Source organism: Antechinus flavipes, chromosome 5 (assembly GCF_016432865.1).
Source record: "Antechinus flavipes isolate AdamAnt ecotype Samford, QLD, Australia chromosome 5, AdamAnt_v2, whole genome shotgun sequence".
Taxonomy (NCBI): domain Eukaryota; kingdom Metazoa; phylum Chordata; class Mammalia; order Dasyuromorphia; family Dasyuridae; genus Antechinus; species Antechinus flavipes.
In genome coordinates, this window is record NC_067402.1 from 16,973,400 (window position 1) to 16,992,662 (window position 19,263).

Below are 19,263 nucleotides of genomic sequence, written 5' to 3' on the forward strand. Positions count from 1 at the left end.
TTTAGAATCTTCTTCTATATGTTTGTTTTACATTTATGAATTTGTTGATTTTCTAATTAAAATGCACATTCTAAGATGAATCCTCTCATTTTCTGTTTTGTTGTCCGATATGCAATCTTACACAATATACAAAGTCCTTCTGCAAAGAGAAGCCAGAGGTACATGTACTTGTTTTTTTACCCAACTTTTCCTCTCTTTCCCTCCACCCCCTCCTCTACATGGCAGGTAGTCCCACACATGTTAAATATGGTAAAGTATATGTTAAATACAATATATGTATACATATTTATACAATGGTCTTGCTACACAAGAAAAATCAGATTTAGAAAGAAGATAAAAATAACCTGGTCAGAAAAACAAAAATGTCAGCAAACAATAACAGAAAGCGTGTAAATGCTATGTTGTGGTCCACACTCCTTTCCCAGTGTTCTTTCACTGGGTGTAGCTGGTTCTGTTCATTCATGTACTCGGTTTTATGGAAGGTCAATTCTAAGACACAGTTGTTGCATTCCAAAGTGCTTACTGAATTACTTCATTTAAGCCTCAGCTTCCTCATCGATTTAATGAAGGAATTTTCCCCGATGATTTTCAAACTTCCAAGTTTTTTAATTTATATGTGTATGTGTGCTTTCACTAAAACAGTGGTACCTTTTTAACCACACTGTCCTCAGTACCTATAGCTCTCACATCTACTGTAGTTAACCAAAGGAAGATGTAATGACAGTTCCTGAACCCCAAAGCACTGCTCAAGGTAGACCTGATGAAGAAGAAATCGGGTTCCTATATCTGCTATCCCCCAAAATCATGCAACCAACAGAAATTATCCAATCACATGGAAATTGTGGTACAATCATACTTTTGTTGGGAAAGGCGGTGTACACTACCATCTCTGTTATTATCCCTTTACGTTATGGGACAAGAATATTAAACCAAGACAAACTCCCCTGGAAGGTGGAAGCCAAAGCTCAGGTGCCAAAGGGAAATTGATGTAAATGCATTTTTTTTGGTAAAATAGAAGGATTTCTGTGAAATGATATTTCACAAATGTCTGCATTGTGTAGACATTTAAAACTTAGTCCAAAAGCTCATTAAGAAGTCCAACCCCCATCCCAGAAATTTATGGGTCATAAATATCACTCAGCCTGAAATCTCTGAGCATTTCCCTTTTCATCTTGCCTCCCCATCATCTCCAATGCCTTCATCACACTTTGACGAACCATCATCATTCTTTCCAAGATGGTGACAATTTCCATCTCTCAGATTTTCCTCCTTCTCTGCTTTTCACTTCATCAGTTCTGATCTATTGTTATAGCTTGTGCTTCCTTCTAGTTCTCTTGTCCTCATGATGAACTTACTAAACTTTCCTTTCCCCCCCCTGAAAATAGTCTTTCACTTAAAAACACGATAAACATCAAACATGAACGTTTCCATTCCCAAAAAATTCCATGGAAAAAGGATCAGAGTGCAGAAATGGAGGGGAGCATGAGTTGGATGTGGTTCACAACCTCTTCTCCACCTTTGACTAAAGCTACAAGGGGAATTGTTGAACATTCTCTGGTTCCTAAAAATGCCAAAAGGTTTCTAATTCTAAAGGTTTATTATTCAGCCTAAAGGAAAGGGAAAGCTCCAGTCCAGGCCTGCAGGCCAGAAGTGGGACTGGCCATAGGACAAGGAGAGCCCATTCCACCAATATCACCTTTAGACCTATGACCTCTAGTGATACAATAGGGAGGGATTGTAAACTTACAGAAAGAGTTGGTCGCATCAAAACGGTCCCACATCAATAGGCAGAAGTCAACAAGTACCAGAAATCAATGAATAACAAAAGGCATTTTTTTCTCCTTCCCACATTGGGCGATGCTGCCAAACTGATGTCTCTGTTTCCCAAACAGGACTCAATTTCTCATCTCTCCTATCTTTGAACTGAGTCTCATACCTGGAATATAGTTCCTTTTTACCATCATCTCACTGGATTTTTCTCTTTATTCAAAACATAGCTCAAATAACAGTTTTTTTCTTGAAGTTTTTCCTGTAGTTGTTAGTATATACCCTGTCTCTCTAATCAACTTTTATTTAATAATTTTGTATTTATTCTCTTTATACTAATTCAGTATGTATGTGGATATGTCATATCTCACCCATTAGAATCCAGTTTCTTAAACTGGTGTTTGCGACCCCAGGCTGGGTATTGTAACAAAATTATGATTTATTATCAGATTTATTATCTTTGATTTGTATGCTTATTTTATATATCTATATCCCCAAGGTCATGTAAAATTTCTTAGGTGAAAAGGGACCCCAAATAGAAAAAAGTTTAAGAAGCCCTGAATTAGAACATAAACTTTTGGAGAAGTAGAGATAATTTCATTCTTTGCATTTGGATCTATAGCATTAAGATAATAACTGACACATGGTAAATACTTAATAAATACTGGCAGGTTGACTAATTGATGGAAGATAACCTGATATCTCAGAATGGTTGGCCAAGCCAACAAAGCTTTTTTCTGTTGGATGCCAAAAGAGCCTGTCAGTTAAATATCTCAATGAAAAAACTTGGACAAACTGTCTGTTAGCAAATTGTGTAGATATGGGCACTGTGCTTTGTCACTGACTTTTAAAAAAATCTCACTTAAAATCTTTACAAGATTTACAAGATTATGGCTTCTGAAATCACGAGGCAGATCAGCGGTGTGAATAGACAGAGCACTGATTTCAAATCCAGCCTTGAACACTAGTTGTTGTAACTCTAGGCAAATGTTTTAAATGTTTTCTGTCTCAATTTCTTCATCTAAAAAATAGAGAGACAGGAATAGCACTTACCTCTTAGGGTTGATATGACGATCAAATGAGATAATAATTGTAAAGCACCATACATAATGTTAACAACTTATAGGCCATCTAGGGATAGTCAACCCCAAAAGAGAAGAATGTGTATATCCTTCCAATTTTTTTTTTCAGGAAACTGAATCAAAGTCCAGTGTTTTTTCTCTAACTCGAAGGACAAAGGAAAGGAGAGCGCTTTTCCCCACACAAGACTTCATTGTAAACACAAAGCCCCAAATATCTGATGTGGATTCGATCTTATGTTATCTTTTTGTCTATGTCCTGTGTCATGTTGTAGACCAAAGCTCCTTCAAGTCAGGCATAGTATAATGTATAAATGTACAAAGATTTGCATTCCAAGCACTAAGAAGAAAATCTTTTGACCAGGAAGCAATTCATAAATATCTGCTGAATTTAATGGAATGGGTGCCCGACAAATCGACAGGCAGAGAACCGTTTTCTTAGGGAAAGAGAGAAACAACATGAAATTGTACCCAGGTGTCCTTTCTCTCAACATGGCAGGGTCCGAGTAAAGTCATCAGGACTTACCTGTTGGTGTGCTACTGCGAAAGGATGAAGAGGGAGTGATGGGAGGGGTAACGGGTGGAGTAAGGCTTCCGCTGCTGTGGCGAGGCGGAGTGGACACATTCGCTCGAGACACTGAGCTGGACAGGGTCAGTGAAAGTTTGGGTTGAATTTTCTTTTTCAAGGATTCTTGCTCACGGCGAGCTGCATCAGTCATAAATCTGAAACATCAAGAGAAGGTGGGGAAGACAAGGCAGGAATTGAGTCATTAAGTTTTGCGGAATGCTCAGATACGCTTTTCCTAAAGCAAATGCATCGATAACCCCCCAATCTGAGTTTAACAGATGTCAGGTGAACAGTACGCATTGTTCAGGTGGGACTCCGTGACTCAAACAAATTCAGTAATTTTATACTAGGGATGGTAGTTGAACCCAGCAAGAATCAGTTCAATTTAGCCGTGGAAGCAAATTTCAACACAAAAGCTATGATTCTCAAGGAGTCTTTACGGACAGTTCCAGGAAAAGAATGATAACATTGAAGTTTACCATTCCAAAATTGTGAGTTAGGTTCATGGAAGTGTTCCCACTTTCCCCCCTAGATACTGAATATAAAGAGGGTCGTGCGACCCAGGCTTATTTGACTATATTTATTATTCCTAAATTGGTCTTATAGGAATAACTCTGGTATTTTACTTACTTAGTTTTTTTTGGTCCTATTGCTAAGGAAAAGGATATAGTTAAGATCTAAATATGTCATTGTTATAAGCAAGAGTTCCGTGTAGATAGATGGACACTGGTAGGAGCACAAGAATTAAAGTGATGAGTAGAGAGAGAGCCTCTTGAGTATCATTGCAGACCTTCTAGTAGGGGGCAAGTTAGAGAGAGTGGTCCAGCCCAGAGAGTAAGCAGCCATACACCTTGTGGGAAATGTGTGCTGCCTATTGGGTCGAAACCTTGGGTTCCTGCTAAAACAAATGGGTTTGGGTATTTCCCCGCCACTTACATCATACAGTGAGGAAGAGATGCAGACGCTATGCTTGGATATTTGCTTGGCAATTATTAAGGCAGCAGCTAGGCTAGGGGAGTACAATGCCTCATAGCCATATTTATATATATATGTATTTGTAAGTATGTTGTCTCTCTCATTAGAATGTGAACTACCTGAGGGCAGGGAATAATTCAGTCTTTTTTTTTCTCCGCAACATTATTTAGCACAGTGCTTAGCATATGACTGATGCTTAAATAAAAGATTATAGATTTGTTGGTTGGTTAATAATGACAAGGGGGGGGGGTGCAGCTAGGTGGCTCAGTGGATAGACCCTGAAGTCAGGAGGGCCTGAGTTCAAACCTGACCTCAGACACTTAATACTTCCTAGCTGTGTGACCCTGGCTGGGCAAGTCACTTAACCCCCATTGCCTCATCAAATTAAAAAAAAAAAAACAAGGGGGAAATGAAGGTTTTTTTTCCCTTTATTTATTTAGAATTTTATTTTCCCCCAGTTACACATAAAAACTGTTTTTAACGTTTGTTTTTTTTTTTTAAATTTTGGTTTCAGATTCTCTCCCTTCCTCCTTTCTCCTCCCCACTAATTCAGAAGGCAAGCCATTGGATATGGATTCTACACGTGTAATGATAGAAAACATTTCCATAATGGTCATACTGTGAAAGAAAACAGAAAAATCCTTCAAAAAAGTTTTTTTTTTACCCTAATGCTATAATCCGTACTTAGACACCATTGAAAAAATGGGCAGCATTTTTCATCCTAAATCCTTCCGATTTGTCTTGGACATTATCTTTGAGAGTAACTGTGTCATTCGGGGCTGATCATCTCACAACATTGCTGCTATTTTGTACACGGATCACGAGCTGTTCATTTCTTATAGCACATTAATTTTCCATCCCAATCACACACTCCAATTTGTTCAGCCTTTCTCCCATGGACGGACATTCCCTCAATTTCCAATTCTTTGACCCCAGAAAAGAGCGCTTATAAATCTGTTTGTGCGCATGGTCCTTCCCCTTTTTCTTTTACAGTCTTTTCTAGGGTAGTTACCCTAGGGCTGGGGTTGCTAACCTGGGGACTGTGAACTTGGTTTTTTAAACTACTTGGATAGCTGCATTTGAATATAATTAATTTCCTTAGATCCCAGTGTTCCATTTCACGCATTCAAGACCACTGTTGTGAGAGCGGAGCTGTATGTTTAAGGGGGCCAAAAGGTGAAGAACCTCCGAGGGCAGGGGGACCCCACAATGAAACACCCAGCAAGTCATCTGTGGATCTTTTGTCATTTTCATTGTGACATCAATAGATAGTACGGAAATATTCCAGAACGGAGTTTCCAAAACACACGTACGATGTTCCTTGGGCGGGGGAGAGCGGTTAACCTCGATGTTACGGTGAGAAAGAAGGGCCGATTATGGAGCTGCGGCTTTTCCAGGGATTGCCCGAGCCGCCTCCCTCCGAAGGGAGCCTCCCGGCGCAGTCCCATCAAATGCCGGGGAAACAGTCACCTGGGAACGGCGTCGGAACATTGTCCTTTTAACGCCGGAGCCGCCACCACACACTCCCCCTCCCGAGAGGCCTTTTGCAACAATCTAGAGGCGTAAAGAGGGACTTTGATATGTTTAAGCCACTGGCAGTAAAGGCTGGAGAGGACGGAGGGGCCCCTGAGTCAGAAAGAGGAGGGAGAAACGATAAGAGAGGGGGAGCAAAAGCAAGGAAGAGAATGAGAATGAATTGGGGAGGGGAGAGAAGAGGAAAAAAAGGAGGGAGACAAGAGAGGAAGAAGGAATGAGAGAAGGGGGAGCCACGAGGGAAAAGATAGAGGGCGAGGGAGAAAAGAGGAGGAGGGAGAGAGGGAGATGGAGTGAAAAAGAGAAAGAGGGAGGGAGAGAGGAAAAAGGAGGGAGAAGAGAGAGGGAGAGGGAGAGAGGAGGATGGAGAATGAAAAAAGGAGAGAAAGAGCTGGAGGGAGAGAGGAAAAGCGATGGAAGGAGAGAGGGACACTAAGCCCTTCGTGTCCTGCCCTTTCCTCTACTGCTCTTAAGCTTCCTTGTGCCTTCATTTATTCTGTATCTCCCCATAATCAGTAGATACGTGTTCTCTCTCCTGATAGAACACAAATTCACCGATTGTCTCCTTTTTGCCTCCATGAATTTCCTATAGCTCCTCTGGCTCCCGCCTCCCCCCCCCCCCCCCCCCCTTGGCATCTTTAAGCCCCACCTCTCGGCCAGAGGGATGGGGCAGTGGCTGGAATGCAAATCCTGGACCCCGTGACCTAAAACAGGGCTAAGGGCAGTTCCCTCTCCCGGGTGCTTGAGCATCCCCCGGAGCCCGGATTTCCCAGCGCGCCCCTGGGCCCTGCCACGGCTGCTGCGGCCAATTCCCCTGGGCTCCGACAGGACCACACCCAGGCCGCATCCCCCTTCTGAGGGCTACCTTTGCCCCGCCCCCATTCTCTCGGGCCCAGGCTGGACCCTTGCTGATTGGCGGGCTGACCGGAAGGAAGGCTGGGGGACGAAGCTCCCTAAGGATGGGTCCGATCGGACCCCCAGAGCGCGAGGCCACCCACGAACACATGACGTCCGAGCCTCTGCCCCCCCCCCCCCCCCCGCCCCCCGACTGCCCTTGCCCAGGCAGGAGCAATAATTCCCACTTGGAAGTCTGGGTATTCATTTTTTTTCTTTTTGGCCGTGGGTCTGGTTGTAACTAAGATGAAAACCAGCTCCCCTCCTCACAAACCAGTCATAAACGGTGAATTCTGCAAGATACAAAAAAAGATCTGCTTTTTTGGAGGCGAGATGGATCTGAGGGAGCAAAATGTTCCCAAATCATACCCAGGTCTCTCCCCCAGCTAAGGGAAAGGGAGGAAGGAGGGCACTGATATTTTCCAAAGTAAGCTTCTCTGATGGATCGGGGATCACCGGCTGCATCTTGCCTCCGTTCTGACAAAGTATGTCAATCAACAAGCAATTATTAAGCACCTATGATATACCAGGCACTAGTTGAGTTGCTGGGGAGACCAAAGCAAACCTGAAATGTGTCCCTGAGAAGCTGACAAGTTTTAGGACACAAAAAAGCATTGGGGGGTGAGCCTGCAGAGAATGACAAAGTAAATGAGGTCGTGGTTTTTTTTGGAGGGGAAGTTGCCTTCACTAATGCACCAGCCCTGCAGCTTGTTTTTAGAGACCCCCAGAAGCTGCACCGTTTGTTGTCCAGGGCCAGAGCCTGGACCTGAAGTTAGGCCTTCCGGGCTCTGAGGCGGCCTAGCAATCTAGGCCGTGGTGTCTCTTGGCTCTGAAAAGGCCCCTCCAAGAGAAGGGGGGCAGCTCTTCTAAGGGCACTCAGAGCCACTCTCAGGAGCCGTTTCTGCCCGTCTCGCCCCCTCCTGCTCTCCATACCCGACTCTCTGACAGGGATAACTTTCCAGCCTTCCCAGAGAACATCAATCATTTGATAATGAGATATTATCGGTAAAGCTGACACACAATACCAAAATACTTTGGGCTGGTGGGTTCCCCAACCCAAGTCTGGGGTTCACCCACTGTCCCACACTGCCTTTAGCTGGCTGCTAGCGGATCTGGGGGCCAATGCTACGGGCAAGGAGAGACTCGGGGGGATGCTGGCTTGAGGGGGAACTGACTGAAAGGGTCTGATGCCAGCCCCGAACCAAAGACCCCCAATCTGAATGTCTCCAGAAAACAAAACAGCTTCCCATCAAAAAGGCCAGCCTGTTACTAAGCCCCGGAGGAATTATAAAGACTTCTTGGCAGACAGGCCTTGTTAAGTGGATCCCAGCCAAGACACATGATGTCATTGGAAGATATTAATAATAACGAGATCTGGACTTGTCTACCCAACTGAAGAACTCTGAGCTGGGAAGGGCCCCTGGGGCTGTCTAGCTTACCACAGTCATTTTGCACAGAAGGAAACTGAGGATCAGGCCTGGCCACGTCTGAGTCTCTGAGTAAGGCAGCCAGGGAAGTCCATCCCCCACTTCCCACCATGTCGCCTGTGTCTCCTTGTTCCTCCCAGGCAATCTGACCTTGGCCAAAGACTCCCTCATGTGCCAACCTGAAAATCTGCGTAGCACTTGAAGGTTTTCAAAGTACTTTATTTCTATTTTTTTTTCATTTAATCCTGACAACCACTCTGGGAAGTGGGTGGTATAATGACCCCCCATTTTACAGTTGAAGAAACTAAGGCAGACAGAGGGTTAGTGAGTTGATCACTGGCTGTGAATTTCTCTTCCACGCTCCCCCACCAGTATGAAAATCAGTGACTTTTCTGACTTTATTCAGATGTCAGACTCACCCACAAAAGCTAGCCTGTGCACCCGCAGGTTGGGGACTAGAGTCGTAGAAGGGGACCAAAGAAAATCCTTTTTGGGGCCTCCTACTGGGGGAGGCCAGCCAAGGCCAGGCAAGCTTTTTCATCCATCCATTCATTCATTTGCTACAAGATCTGAACCCAAAGGTTCAGTGACCATCAAGTTTGATCTCTTCACTTTATAGATAAGAACCAGGTCTTGATGACAGAGATCTGCTCTCCCTCTCATACCTAGGAAGGGGAAAGACAGTGTTCACACCATCCCACTCCAGCCTAGCTGCCCACAGGGGATTTTTCCTGGCCACAGACACTTGGCTCTGTCACCCCCGTGGAGCTGACCCCTTGTGGCTGCTCAGATACTTGGGTAACATTATTTTTTAAGGCTCATGGGCATGGGGGGAAACTTGATAGTTTCCTAAGATACTGACCATAGGGAAAGATGGAACAAGAAGGGATACAGGGAGTAAGTGAAGGAGACTCCTCCCCTCCAGGAAACAAGGGCTCCCTGAGAAGATGGGTTGGGAAGTTTTCATCATTAAGTTGAATCTTTTCAATTGCTGGATAGCCCAGAAATCTTGTCCCTAGAAAAGTAATATGCTCATTTCAAAATGAAAGCTGATTCTAAGATTCATTTTGGGAAATGCCCAAGCTGCTTAAATTAAAATGATTATTTGAGGACATATTTGCTTTAGGTAAGAGATATTGGCCTTAAGCAAATTTTCACCTGCATTAAAAATCTTTAAAATCCTTAGACTACTATGTTCATTCAGTTTGATATAGTAATTTGGGGTACCACAGGAGTAAGAAATAATTACTTGTTCAAACCATCCCCCAAATTCACAGAAATATACAGTTATAGGCCGGAACTTCTCGTCGACACCCATTCCACGAATATTTCTCAAATGCTATTTTCAGCATAGTTTGGGATTTGGAAATGGAAAAGGTCAATGGTTATAGGCTCCTCAGAAGGTCTATACCTGGGTATCATGAATCTTAAACATTATTATAGATTTAACCAACTTTAACATTACAATAAATCAAAAAACAGGAAAGAGGATTGCATATGAAATTGTGAACTATTGAATTCCTTTTTCAGGAAAAAAACTGGAAGGAACTAGACATGATGAGCCGTGAACAATGTCCCCCTCCTCCCAATGAAAGTGACTGAATGGACAGAGAACAACTGGCTACCAGTGGAAAAAGCTTCCACAACAGTAGTCCGTGCAATCAGATCATAGACTGGTTAAAGCAAAAAACAAAACACATCAAATGGGGAGAAAGGATACAAGCAAGATGGCAGTTATGATTCTTCATTTTGACCTATTTAAATGAGCCAAAAAATAGGAAATAACTAAAGGAAAGGACACAGACACCATTTATCAACATTATCTCTCGATGCAAAACTGGAATAAAGTACCATGATCAAGAGGCCAGAAAAGACAAGAACCAAACCCCACTGGTCAACACTTGATCTCCTCGCTAAGCAGAACATGGCAGCCATAGGTTAACAAATCTGGTTGACAATATAAACTCATCTGTGAAATAGGGAGGAGAATGGGAGGGAAAATTCACAGCTTGTTACGTTTTGGAAAATAATGAAGAATGATGAAAGAAAATGTATCTGCTGGATCATAATGGCATAAAACTCAAGTAAGCTATATCATTACAGATGAGATGGGAAATAGGTCACCAAAGAGAACAAGAAAGGAACAGCTCTAGCAAGATTCCTGTAACATTTTTCCTTTCATTACCTTGGACAGCAGAACCATTGCATTGAGATGATACTTCTCACTCAGTCCCCTGAGGCAACTGGAGTTAAGTGACTTGCTCAAGGTCACACAGCCAGGAAGTGTTACAGGTCTGAGGCCAAATTTGAACTCAGGTCCTCCTAACTTCAGGACTGGTGCTCTATCCACTGCGCCACCTAGCTGCCCCCCCCCATTCTTTATGAAAAATTAAAACTGCCACTAAAATGATAAATTTTGTAAGAATTGGTCCATACGAATTTCACAAAAAAGAAACAATGAAAACTCATTTAATAAACGCTTACTCTGTGCCACACACTATGGATTAAAAAACAAAGGCAAGATGGTCCTTGTTCTCATGGGGAAAGAACTCATACCGGAGAAGAGTAGACAGCGAAGGGTGTTTAAGCTGGGATGTCATAGGGATAGCCAATAAAACTCACTAAGGTAACGCACCCACCCACTTTCCAGAATATACACTTGGGGCAAGTAGGACAATAGCCAGAGAACAAATGGATACACCTGGTCTCGGGAAGTCTAGAACAGAGGGTTCTGGCTCCAAGGCATGATCCTTGAGGATTTTTTTCGAGGATGTTGCAATGTCATGGTAGAGAATTGCTGAAATTTATTCTGATGGCAACGAAAGTTTGAAAGCATTGGGTGATTTTTCAAGGTATCGGAAAGAGAACAAGATAGTCTTTTCTCTCTTTTTTTGGGAGACTGTTTCCCCCTCTTGCCTAGGCTGGAAATTCAATGGTTCATGGATCCAACTCCACTGTTCTTGTATACAGAAGCCTTGACCTGTTCCATTTCTGCCTGCCCTGGCTTGCCCCTCCTAGGGAGCTTGATACCTCTCTGCTCTCACCATTGCATTGGTGATGGACTTCAGGCACCCAACTGCTTTCAACCCTATTGCATTCAGTATCCCCAAACCGAAAAGCAATCCAGCTGCCTCAGTCTCCCCAGAAGCAGGGATGACAGGCACGTCCCACCTGACAGATGAGGGGGCAGCAGACGTGTGATTCCTTCTCAAGGGGCCAGAGAAAATCTTTTGCATTTTGTCCCGTTGGCACTGGGTTTTAAAAGCTAATTAATGGCTTGGGAGACAGTATGAAGTCCCTGGTTGTGATAAAAGGTCCTGCCCAAGCCATCCTTTGAGAAGCAGCATGGGCTATTAAAATACAAGGGAACATTTAAGAGTTTCTTTTATATTTTCCATGTCCCTTCCAGCAGTAATTTTATCAATTGGCTTTGAGGGAAGGAGGAGGGGAGAAAGGAAAAAGGGCAGACACTGTAGAATCCCACAAGTTCCAATTCTGGCAACTGATCCCTCCAGACAAAGAGATTTCTCAAGTAACAGAGACAGATCCATCGAAAACCCAACTGGACAAGCTCCGAGCATCTTTTCTTTGGCTATTGCGGCGCTGGAGCCTGTGAGGATATGGGAAGAAGCTGGGCCAGGAGGAAAGCTGAAATATGCCGTATTGTATTAGAACAGAGGGCATGAGAAATGTCAAGAGGATTACTGGGTATGTTTCATGATGGAGTCACGTGTGGCCCACATGTCAAAGGATCCGGCTGCTTCTCCAAGGATGAGCATTCCGAGCAGAAGGCACATCTGCTGGCAAAGTCAGGGGCTGCTTCCCCATGTTTGAGCAGCAACTTACACCCGTGGTTAAATTGAACATGGATCGGATTCAACAGCCGGCTGGTGAAATATAACCTGAAAACAGCAAGGAGTGTACATTTCGGGAGTGTTAATTCATTAGGGGGATTTTCTGTCTGAATGATCTGCAAAACATGATTAGAAACATATTCCTTTTTAGGAAGAAGAAGAAAGGCCGTGTAAAAGAAAAAAAGGGGCATTATAATTTTAAAAATATTTTATTTCATTAAATATTTTTGAATTACATGTAAATTTTTAACAATATATATTTTTTAATTATGAGTTTCAAATTTTCTTTCCTTCTCACCCTTCCTTCCTCCTTGAGAAGGCAAGCAATTTGATCTCGATTATACATGTGAGGTCATGCAAAAACATTTCCATATTAGCCATACTGCAAAAAAAAAACACAAACAAAAAAATCCCAACAAAGATATTCTCCAATCTGCACTCAGATTCCATCAGATTTCTTTCTGGAGGTGAATAGCCTTCTTCATCATGGAACCTTTGAGAGTGTTTTGGATCAGTGTCTTGAGCAGAGGAGCCAGGTCTTTCACAGTTGATCACTGTACAATGTTGTTACACTGTGCAATGTTCTTCTGGTTCTGCTCATTTCCCTTTGCGCCATTTCATGTAAGTCTTCCCAGGTTTTCTGTTCATCATTTCTTTTAGCACAATAACATTCCGTCAAAATCATATATCACAACTTGTTCATTCATTCCCCGATTGATAGGCAATCCTTGATGTCCAATTCTTTGCCACCACAGAGTTGTTTTTTCCCCTTTTCTCTGATTCCTTTAGGATACAGAACTCAAAGGGTATACACAGTTTTACAGTCCTCGAGGCATTGTTCCAAATTGTCTCCAATGATTGGACTGGCTTACAACTCTACCAACAATGCATTAGACTCCCAATTTCTTCACATCCTTGCCAGCATTTGTCACTTTCCTTTTCTATTAGCCAATCTGAGAGATGTGTGATCCCTCAGAGTTGTTTTAATTTGCATTTTTCTAATTAGTTTGGAAGGAAAGTGAGGGAGAGGAGAGGTATCAGACTGACTACCAAACTGAAGGTCTGTTACAGGCCATTGTGCTGACCTCACTGCTGCATGTCTGTAAAACCTGAATATTCTACCAGCCCCATGCCAGGAAACTGAATTGCTTCTGTTTGAGCTGCCTCAGGAAGATTCTGGTAGGATAAAGTGCCAGACATGAAGGTTCTTTCTAGAATTAAACTGCCGAGCACGCCAACTCTACTGCAGAGGGCACAACTCCACTGGGCTGGCCCCATGGTTGCAATGCCAAATGTATGTTTGCAAAAAAAAAAACATTAATATAGAACTCATACAAGAAAAGTGCCCATAAGGTGGTCAGAAAAAGCAATACAAGGACACTCTCAGAGTATCTCTTTAGAATTTTAGAATCGATTGTATGACATGGGAGACACTGGCACAGGACCGCCTGGCATAGCATGCCCTCATCAGAGAAATTGCTGTGCTCTATAGGCAAAGCGGAATTGAATTAGCCCAAAAGAAACACTAGATGTGCAAAATTAGAGAATCCACCCCAAATATGCATAGGGACTATTTGTGTCTGCCCTGTAGCAGAGCACTCCGAGCTGCAGCTGGACACACTGTAACTCAACACTAACATTGTGATATCATTTCAGTCCTCTTTGAGAATGAAGGACAACAAGCGATAGATGTGTTGTTCTTCAGAGTTGTTTTAATTTGTATTTTTCTAGTCAGTAGTGATTTACAACAGTCATGTGACTATTGATAGCTTGATTTCTTCTGAAAACTGCCTGTTCATATCCTTTGATCATTTAGCAATTGGGGAATAGTTCTTGTTTTTATAAATTTGGCCCAGTTTTTTATATATTTGAGAAATGAGACCTTTATCAAAGAAATTTACTACAAAATTTTCTCCATTTTCATGCTTTCCCTCTAATTTTGGTTGCATTAGTTTTTTTTTTGTGTGTGTGTGCAAAAGCCTTTTAATTTCTTGTAATCAAAATGATCAATTTTATTTCTTATAATCTTCTCTATCTCTTGTTTAGTTACAATCTCCTCCCTTTTCCTTAGATCTGATAGATATATTTTCCCATGTTTCTCTAATTTACTGATGATAACCCTCCCCTACCAAAAAAAAGGGTATTATAATTGATATGAATTCTAAAAAAAAAAATTTAGCTGGCTATGGCTGGGAATCCTTTTTGGAATGGTGATATACAATTAATACTTTCTTTTCTGAAATATGATTCCCAGAAGGGAAACCATAGCCAAGAATTGGTTGGAATGCATGAATAATTAATACAAATTCTACTGCTGAATGCCTCTGCTTTGCGGCTTTTCTGGACAAGCATAGATTTGAAACTGAAAGGATCTTTGGAGGGCAGTAAGTTCTCATTTTGTGGGAATGGAGACCAGAACTTATGTCCCCAAAACATCAGAGATGGTTAGGATCTTGTAGGCAGTGTTGTACAATGGAAAGAGCCCTGGTTCTGAACTTAGAGGACCTATGTTCCAGTCCCACTTCTAATATTTGATACTCATAACCTGTGTGGTCTTAGCCAAGTCATGTAAACAGTCAAGGAAAATGAGTTTTCCTCACTTATAAAATGAGAAGGTTTGACTAGAAAGAAGCCTCCTGGGTCCTTTATGACTCAACCCCCACCTCATTTTACACAGGAGAAAACAGGGGGTTCGAATCTCTGTTTAATTCCTAAGGACCTACGCTACTTGGTGAAAATTAAATTTTATATACATATGCTATACCCAGATCTTTATAAAGAGTTCTGTAAATGCTAGCTATTATTCTTTGCTCTTATTAATATTATCCATAAAATAAGATCCCTGCCAGCTAAAAAATTTTAAGCTTCAACTATTTTAATTCATAGATGAACGTAAATGAGCATGGAAGCAATTGAATGAATGTGTCTAAATATAGCAAACCGTGATTTTAGAATATTAATAATTTCTCTCCAAGCAAAGGATTGGGAAAGTCATTGTATTTGGCAGGGCTGGGTTTTCCAATCTTTAAAATGTGGCAATGGTGGACAAATAACTTCTAAGCTCCCTTCTAGCTTTAAATTCCTAATATCAAAATAATTTCTGGACACGATGCACAGAAATCTTAAGCAAATTCAACTGACTCAGTAGGACAATGTACACAGCCTTTCTAGCCCTATCTCAGCCATCTCTGCTTAGAAGGAAAGCCCTTTATTGTGTCTTTGGAACCAGGATTTGTCACTTAATTTGAACTTAATTTGAATTTAAGTGCCTTTTAAATGTCGTTTTCTTTTCCAGTACTGTAGTCTCTTTGCTCCTTGTTCTCCTGGTTCTATCATTTCAATCTGTCTTCTATCCTGCCATGGCTGATTTTCCTAAAATGCAGAGCTGACTGTCTCTCTCTCCCCTACTAGATAGACTACCATGGCTCTCTAACACCTAGAGCAGCAAATATCAAATCTGTTCAGCACCGAAAGCCATATGGCACCACCGGTGGAATATCGGTATTAAACAGACGGGCTTCTGTTTCCATGGGAAGCTTAAGGTCACTAAAAGAGCTTTGTAAATTTCCCAAAGGAAATACAGAGAGCTCTCCTCCTGTTCAATTCTGGGCCCAAAGCGTCCATCTGTCCTGTCTGCCCCAGATACACAGACTCATAGACAGCTCAACTGTCTATTGTCACCGGAGCAGTCATTCTTTAAACACTGGGTCTTTTCTGTGGGGCCAGATAATTCTCAGTGGTTAGAGATCTCTTCCGGGCGGCTCCACACAAGCAATCCAATGTCACCTACATGCAGGAGAATTTGGAGAACTCACCGTCCCCTGGGATCCCCTCTTCAGATTCTGGGTTCTGGGCTGGGTCTTTCCCATCACAGTGGTGAGCACATTTGGAGAGCATCCATCACTTGCTTTATTGATTCACTTGGTCTTTATGACTGGGGGTTGTTGAAGAGTATTATTGTTACATCTTTCAAGCAATCTTGAATGACTTGGATAGATGGATGGGAAATGTCATGTTGGAAAAGAGCCTGTGGGGCAGAGTTCAGTTCTACTGAATCAAAGACTTTTTTAGCATCAACAATGGGCAAGTATGGCATCCAAATGATTCAACCCATTGCAAAATGGTAAAGATGAGGTCCCCCGGGGAACGTTGCGTACAAAGCCATGCTTGTTCCCTATCAAGGGATAGTTTCTCTTCATATGAATTGATAATTACTGATGTTTCTTGGTGGTCTTTTTTAGAGTTGATAATAAAAACCTGGAAAGAAATCCTAGCACATTGATCCCTTAATGTTCTCACAACTATGTTGCCTCAGGCACCGATCTCTAGATATACAAAATCTGGTTGATTAATCTGCTTTTTTTTTTTTTTTTTTTAAGATGGCATTGTACTTTCCCTATAATCACATTCAGAACTGTTAGGTTCTAAATGTGCTGATTCCATTATCCTTGATGATAAAACCAATTGAAATACTCTTTGCAGATCTTTTCCCATTTTTCTTCTCTTTGTTCTCCTCTTTTCATTTTTACTTTAAAATGCTTCTGGGATAGTTTTGGTCAGTTAGATCTCTTGCCAAGCTTTCTTTAAACCAAATTTATCACAATCAACCAATACACTTCTCTGTAAGATTTTACAAAATATATTTATTTTCTAAACCTATACTGTCTTTGGCTACCATCTCTCTCCACTCAGCAAATAAGTCAAATGTTTGCTGACTAAGGTGCTTTTGAGGTTTTTTGGTCTTCTTATACCAAGAATTACAAGAAGTAAACTTCTGTATAAAATGATTATAATTGGTGTTGATACCATTTCTGTTCCATTTCCCATTTTTCATTGTCAATTATGTGTTCCAATACTCTAGTGCTGAGTTGTTTCAAGTGGAGGCTGAGTCTTTTTAGCATTAGAATTTTTTCTTCATTTTTTTTCCTTCTAATTTTGATTTTTGCTCTGACAAATCTGATTGTTCAAAGACAGCTGAGTCAGGAAAAAACCTCACATCAATAACAAGTCTTTTCCTGTACATTAAATACAATTTATTCCAATAATGTGATTTTATGATCATGTCTAGGGCCTCCCCATTCTTTTCTTGAAAGAAGTGTGTATGAAATAGATGTGAAACATGTATAATCTACAAATTCTGGGCCTTTCATATTATTTGACTATGTTTTTTTCACATTTTGCCCTGTAGATATTGCTGAATAATTGTAAAGAAATGTAGTTTTGTTCTTTTCAGGAAGAGCTTGCACCCTAGATAAATAATGGTTAGTGACACATATAGTGCTCCACATAGATTAATTCATTTGAGCTGCACAACTAACCTTAAACTCATTCTCCCCATTTTGCAGATAAGGACACCAAGGAACAGAGCTAAGTTAAGAGCACCCTTAATCTATGGAGTGGATAGAGTACTGAATCAAGGATCAGAATGCTTGAGTTTAAATCTAGCCTCAGAGACTTAGCTGTATGACCCTGGGCAATTCATTTGACTTGTTTGCCTCAGTTTCTCTATAAAATAGGGATAATAATCATAACTACCTATCAAGGTTGCTGTGAAAATAAATATTTATAAAGCACCTGGTAAACTTTAAAGCACTATAGTTACTATTCTATTACTACTAATACTACCACTATCACTACTACTGCCACCACCACCACTACCGCTACTACTAACAACCACTACTACTACTACTACTACTAACAACTACTACTGCTATTACTACTGCTGCTACTACTACTACTACTGCTGCTGCTACTATCACTACTACTACCACTATTATTACTACTGCTGCTACTACTACCACCACCACCTATAGTAATAGCTAGTGAAACGTCAGAGTAGAATTTGAACTCGGGTCTCTCCTGACTCCAGTATGTTCTCCCTCATACCAGACTGCCTCCTAACAAGTAAGGGTAACGGACTTTCCCGGGGCACTTTGAAGTTTGCAGACCAGTCCTGCCTCAGACACCCACCCAGCCTTTCCCAGCCTCAGTTTCCCTGTAGGGTCCGAGGAGATAACCCAGTCTCAAGAGCTGCACACGTTAGCTACTCTGTGTGCCCAGAGCGGAGCCGTGCTGGGTGCTGTCCCAGGTACCAGGACTCCAGACCCCCTGCTCTCAGGAGCTTGTATCCTGTTGAGGTTGAACCAAGGCCCTTGGTTTCCAAAGCCACCACATCTGTACATCACGGCGGGGGTGGGGGTGGGGGTGGGGGGCCTCACGAACTGACTGTGTGACTGAGAGGCGAGGCCCCAGTCACAGAGCCCAGCCCTGGAGCCGGTGTCCAGCCCTTCCAGGGCGGAGGTGGGTCCCCTCCAGCTTTACTGGGGGCTCGAGTCACCAGCCGTGGTCTTCTCCTAGAGACCAAAGCCGTTGAGCTAATGACCCCGAGTCTCAAATTAAAAGCACTTAGAAGCCAGACCGGGTGCCGGCAGGCACCTACTCCCCTTCCCCATTTTGTCCCCCCTCCTCTCTGGCCCCCCAGCACATTTGGAGGCCAGAGGGCCGCGGCACAAAGCATTCCTTCTGCTGCTGTCTGGAGCAGGCCCCTCTGGCCCGCACGCAGCCATCGCTGGTGCCCAATTATGTTCTCTGAATAAATACTGAGGAACAAAACCCCAACTGTCCCCCTCCATGTCTCTGGGAAGCAGACAGGCAGCATTCCCACAGGCACCGGCCCTGGCTCACGCTGCTTCTCTCCTTCCTTATTATGCCCCCGGAAACGAGGCCGTGCCCGAGGGAAAACATAAAGTGGATGCTATAAAAGCTGAGCAGCTCTGGAGGCCTGGCGGATCGCAGAGGAGAGCCCCCGTCCTTGTCAGGCCCCTGGTCCAGGAAGGAAAGCTCCTTTTTATTTGGCCCTTTAAGGGAGACCCTGCAGGTGAGCACTTCAGAAAGAAGGCCAGGAGGAGCAGGACCAGGAAGGGGGAACCTTTGCCCACGGAAAGCTCCTGAGTGGCAGCGAGCACCCACAGCCAAGGGCTGCTGCCCCCAAGTCCAGCCCCTCGTGCCAAGCTGTGGGCAGGGAGCTGTGTGAGACCCTCCGGCCAGACCTGCCCATCTGCCCAGGGAACTCTGACCCTGACAAGGCCACCGGGAAGGTGACGGGCAGGGCCCTACACCAATCCAACAGCCAGTAAACAGTTATGAAGCACCTACTATGTGCTAGC

The 19,263-nt window shown here is 42.8% G+C and overlaps 1 protein-coding gene across 1 annotated transcript in view; it reads right to left on the reverse strand.

The window, feature by feature from the left end:
- JAZF1 (JAZF zinc finger 1) overlaps positions 1-19,263 on the reverse strand; it is a 197,421-nt gene that overhangs the window by 33,197 nt on the left and 144,961 nt on the right. Inside the window, exon 3 of the mRNA XM_052001700.1 lies at positions 3,373-3,569. Coding sequence (XP_051857660.1) covers positions 3,373-3,569 — 197 coding nt within the window. The remainder of the gene's footprint in view (positions 1-3,372; positions 3,570-19,263) is intronic.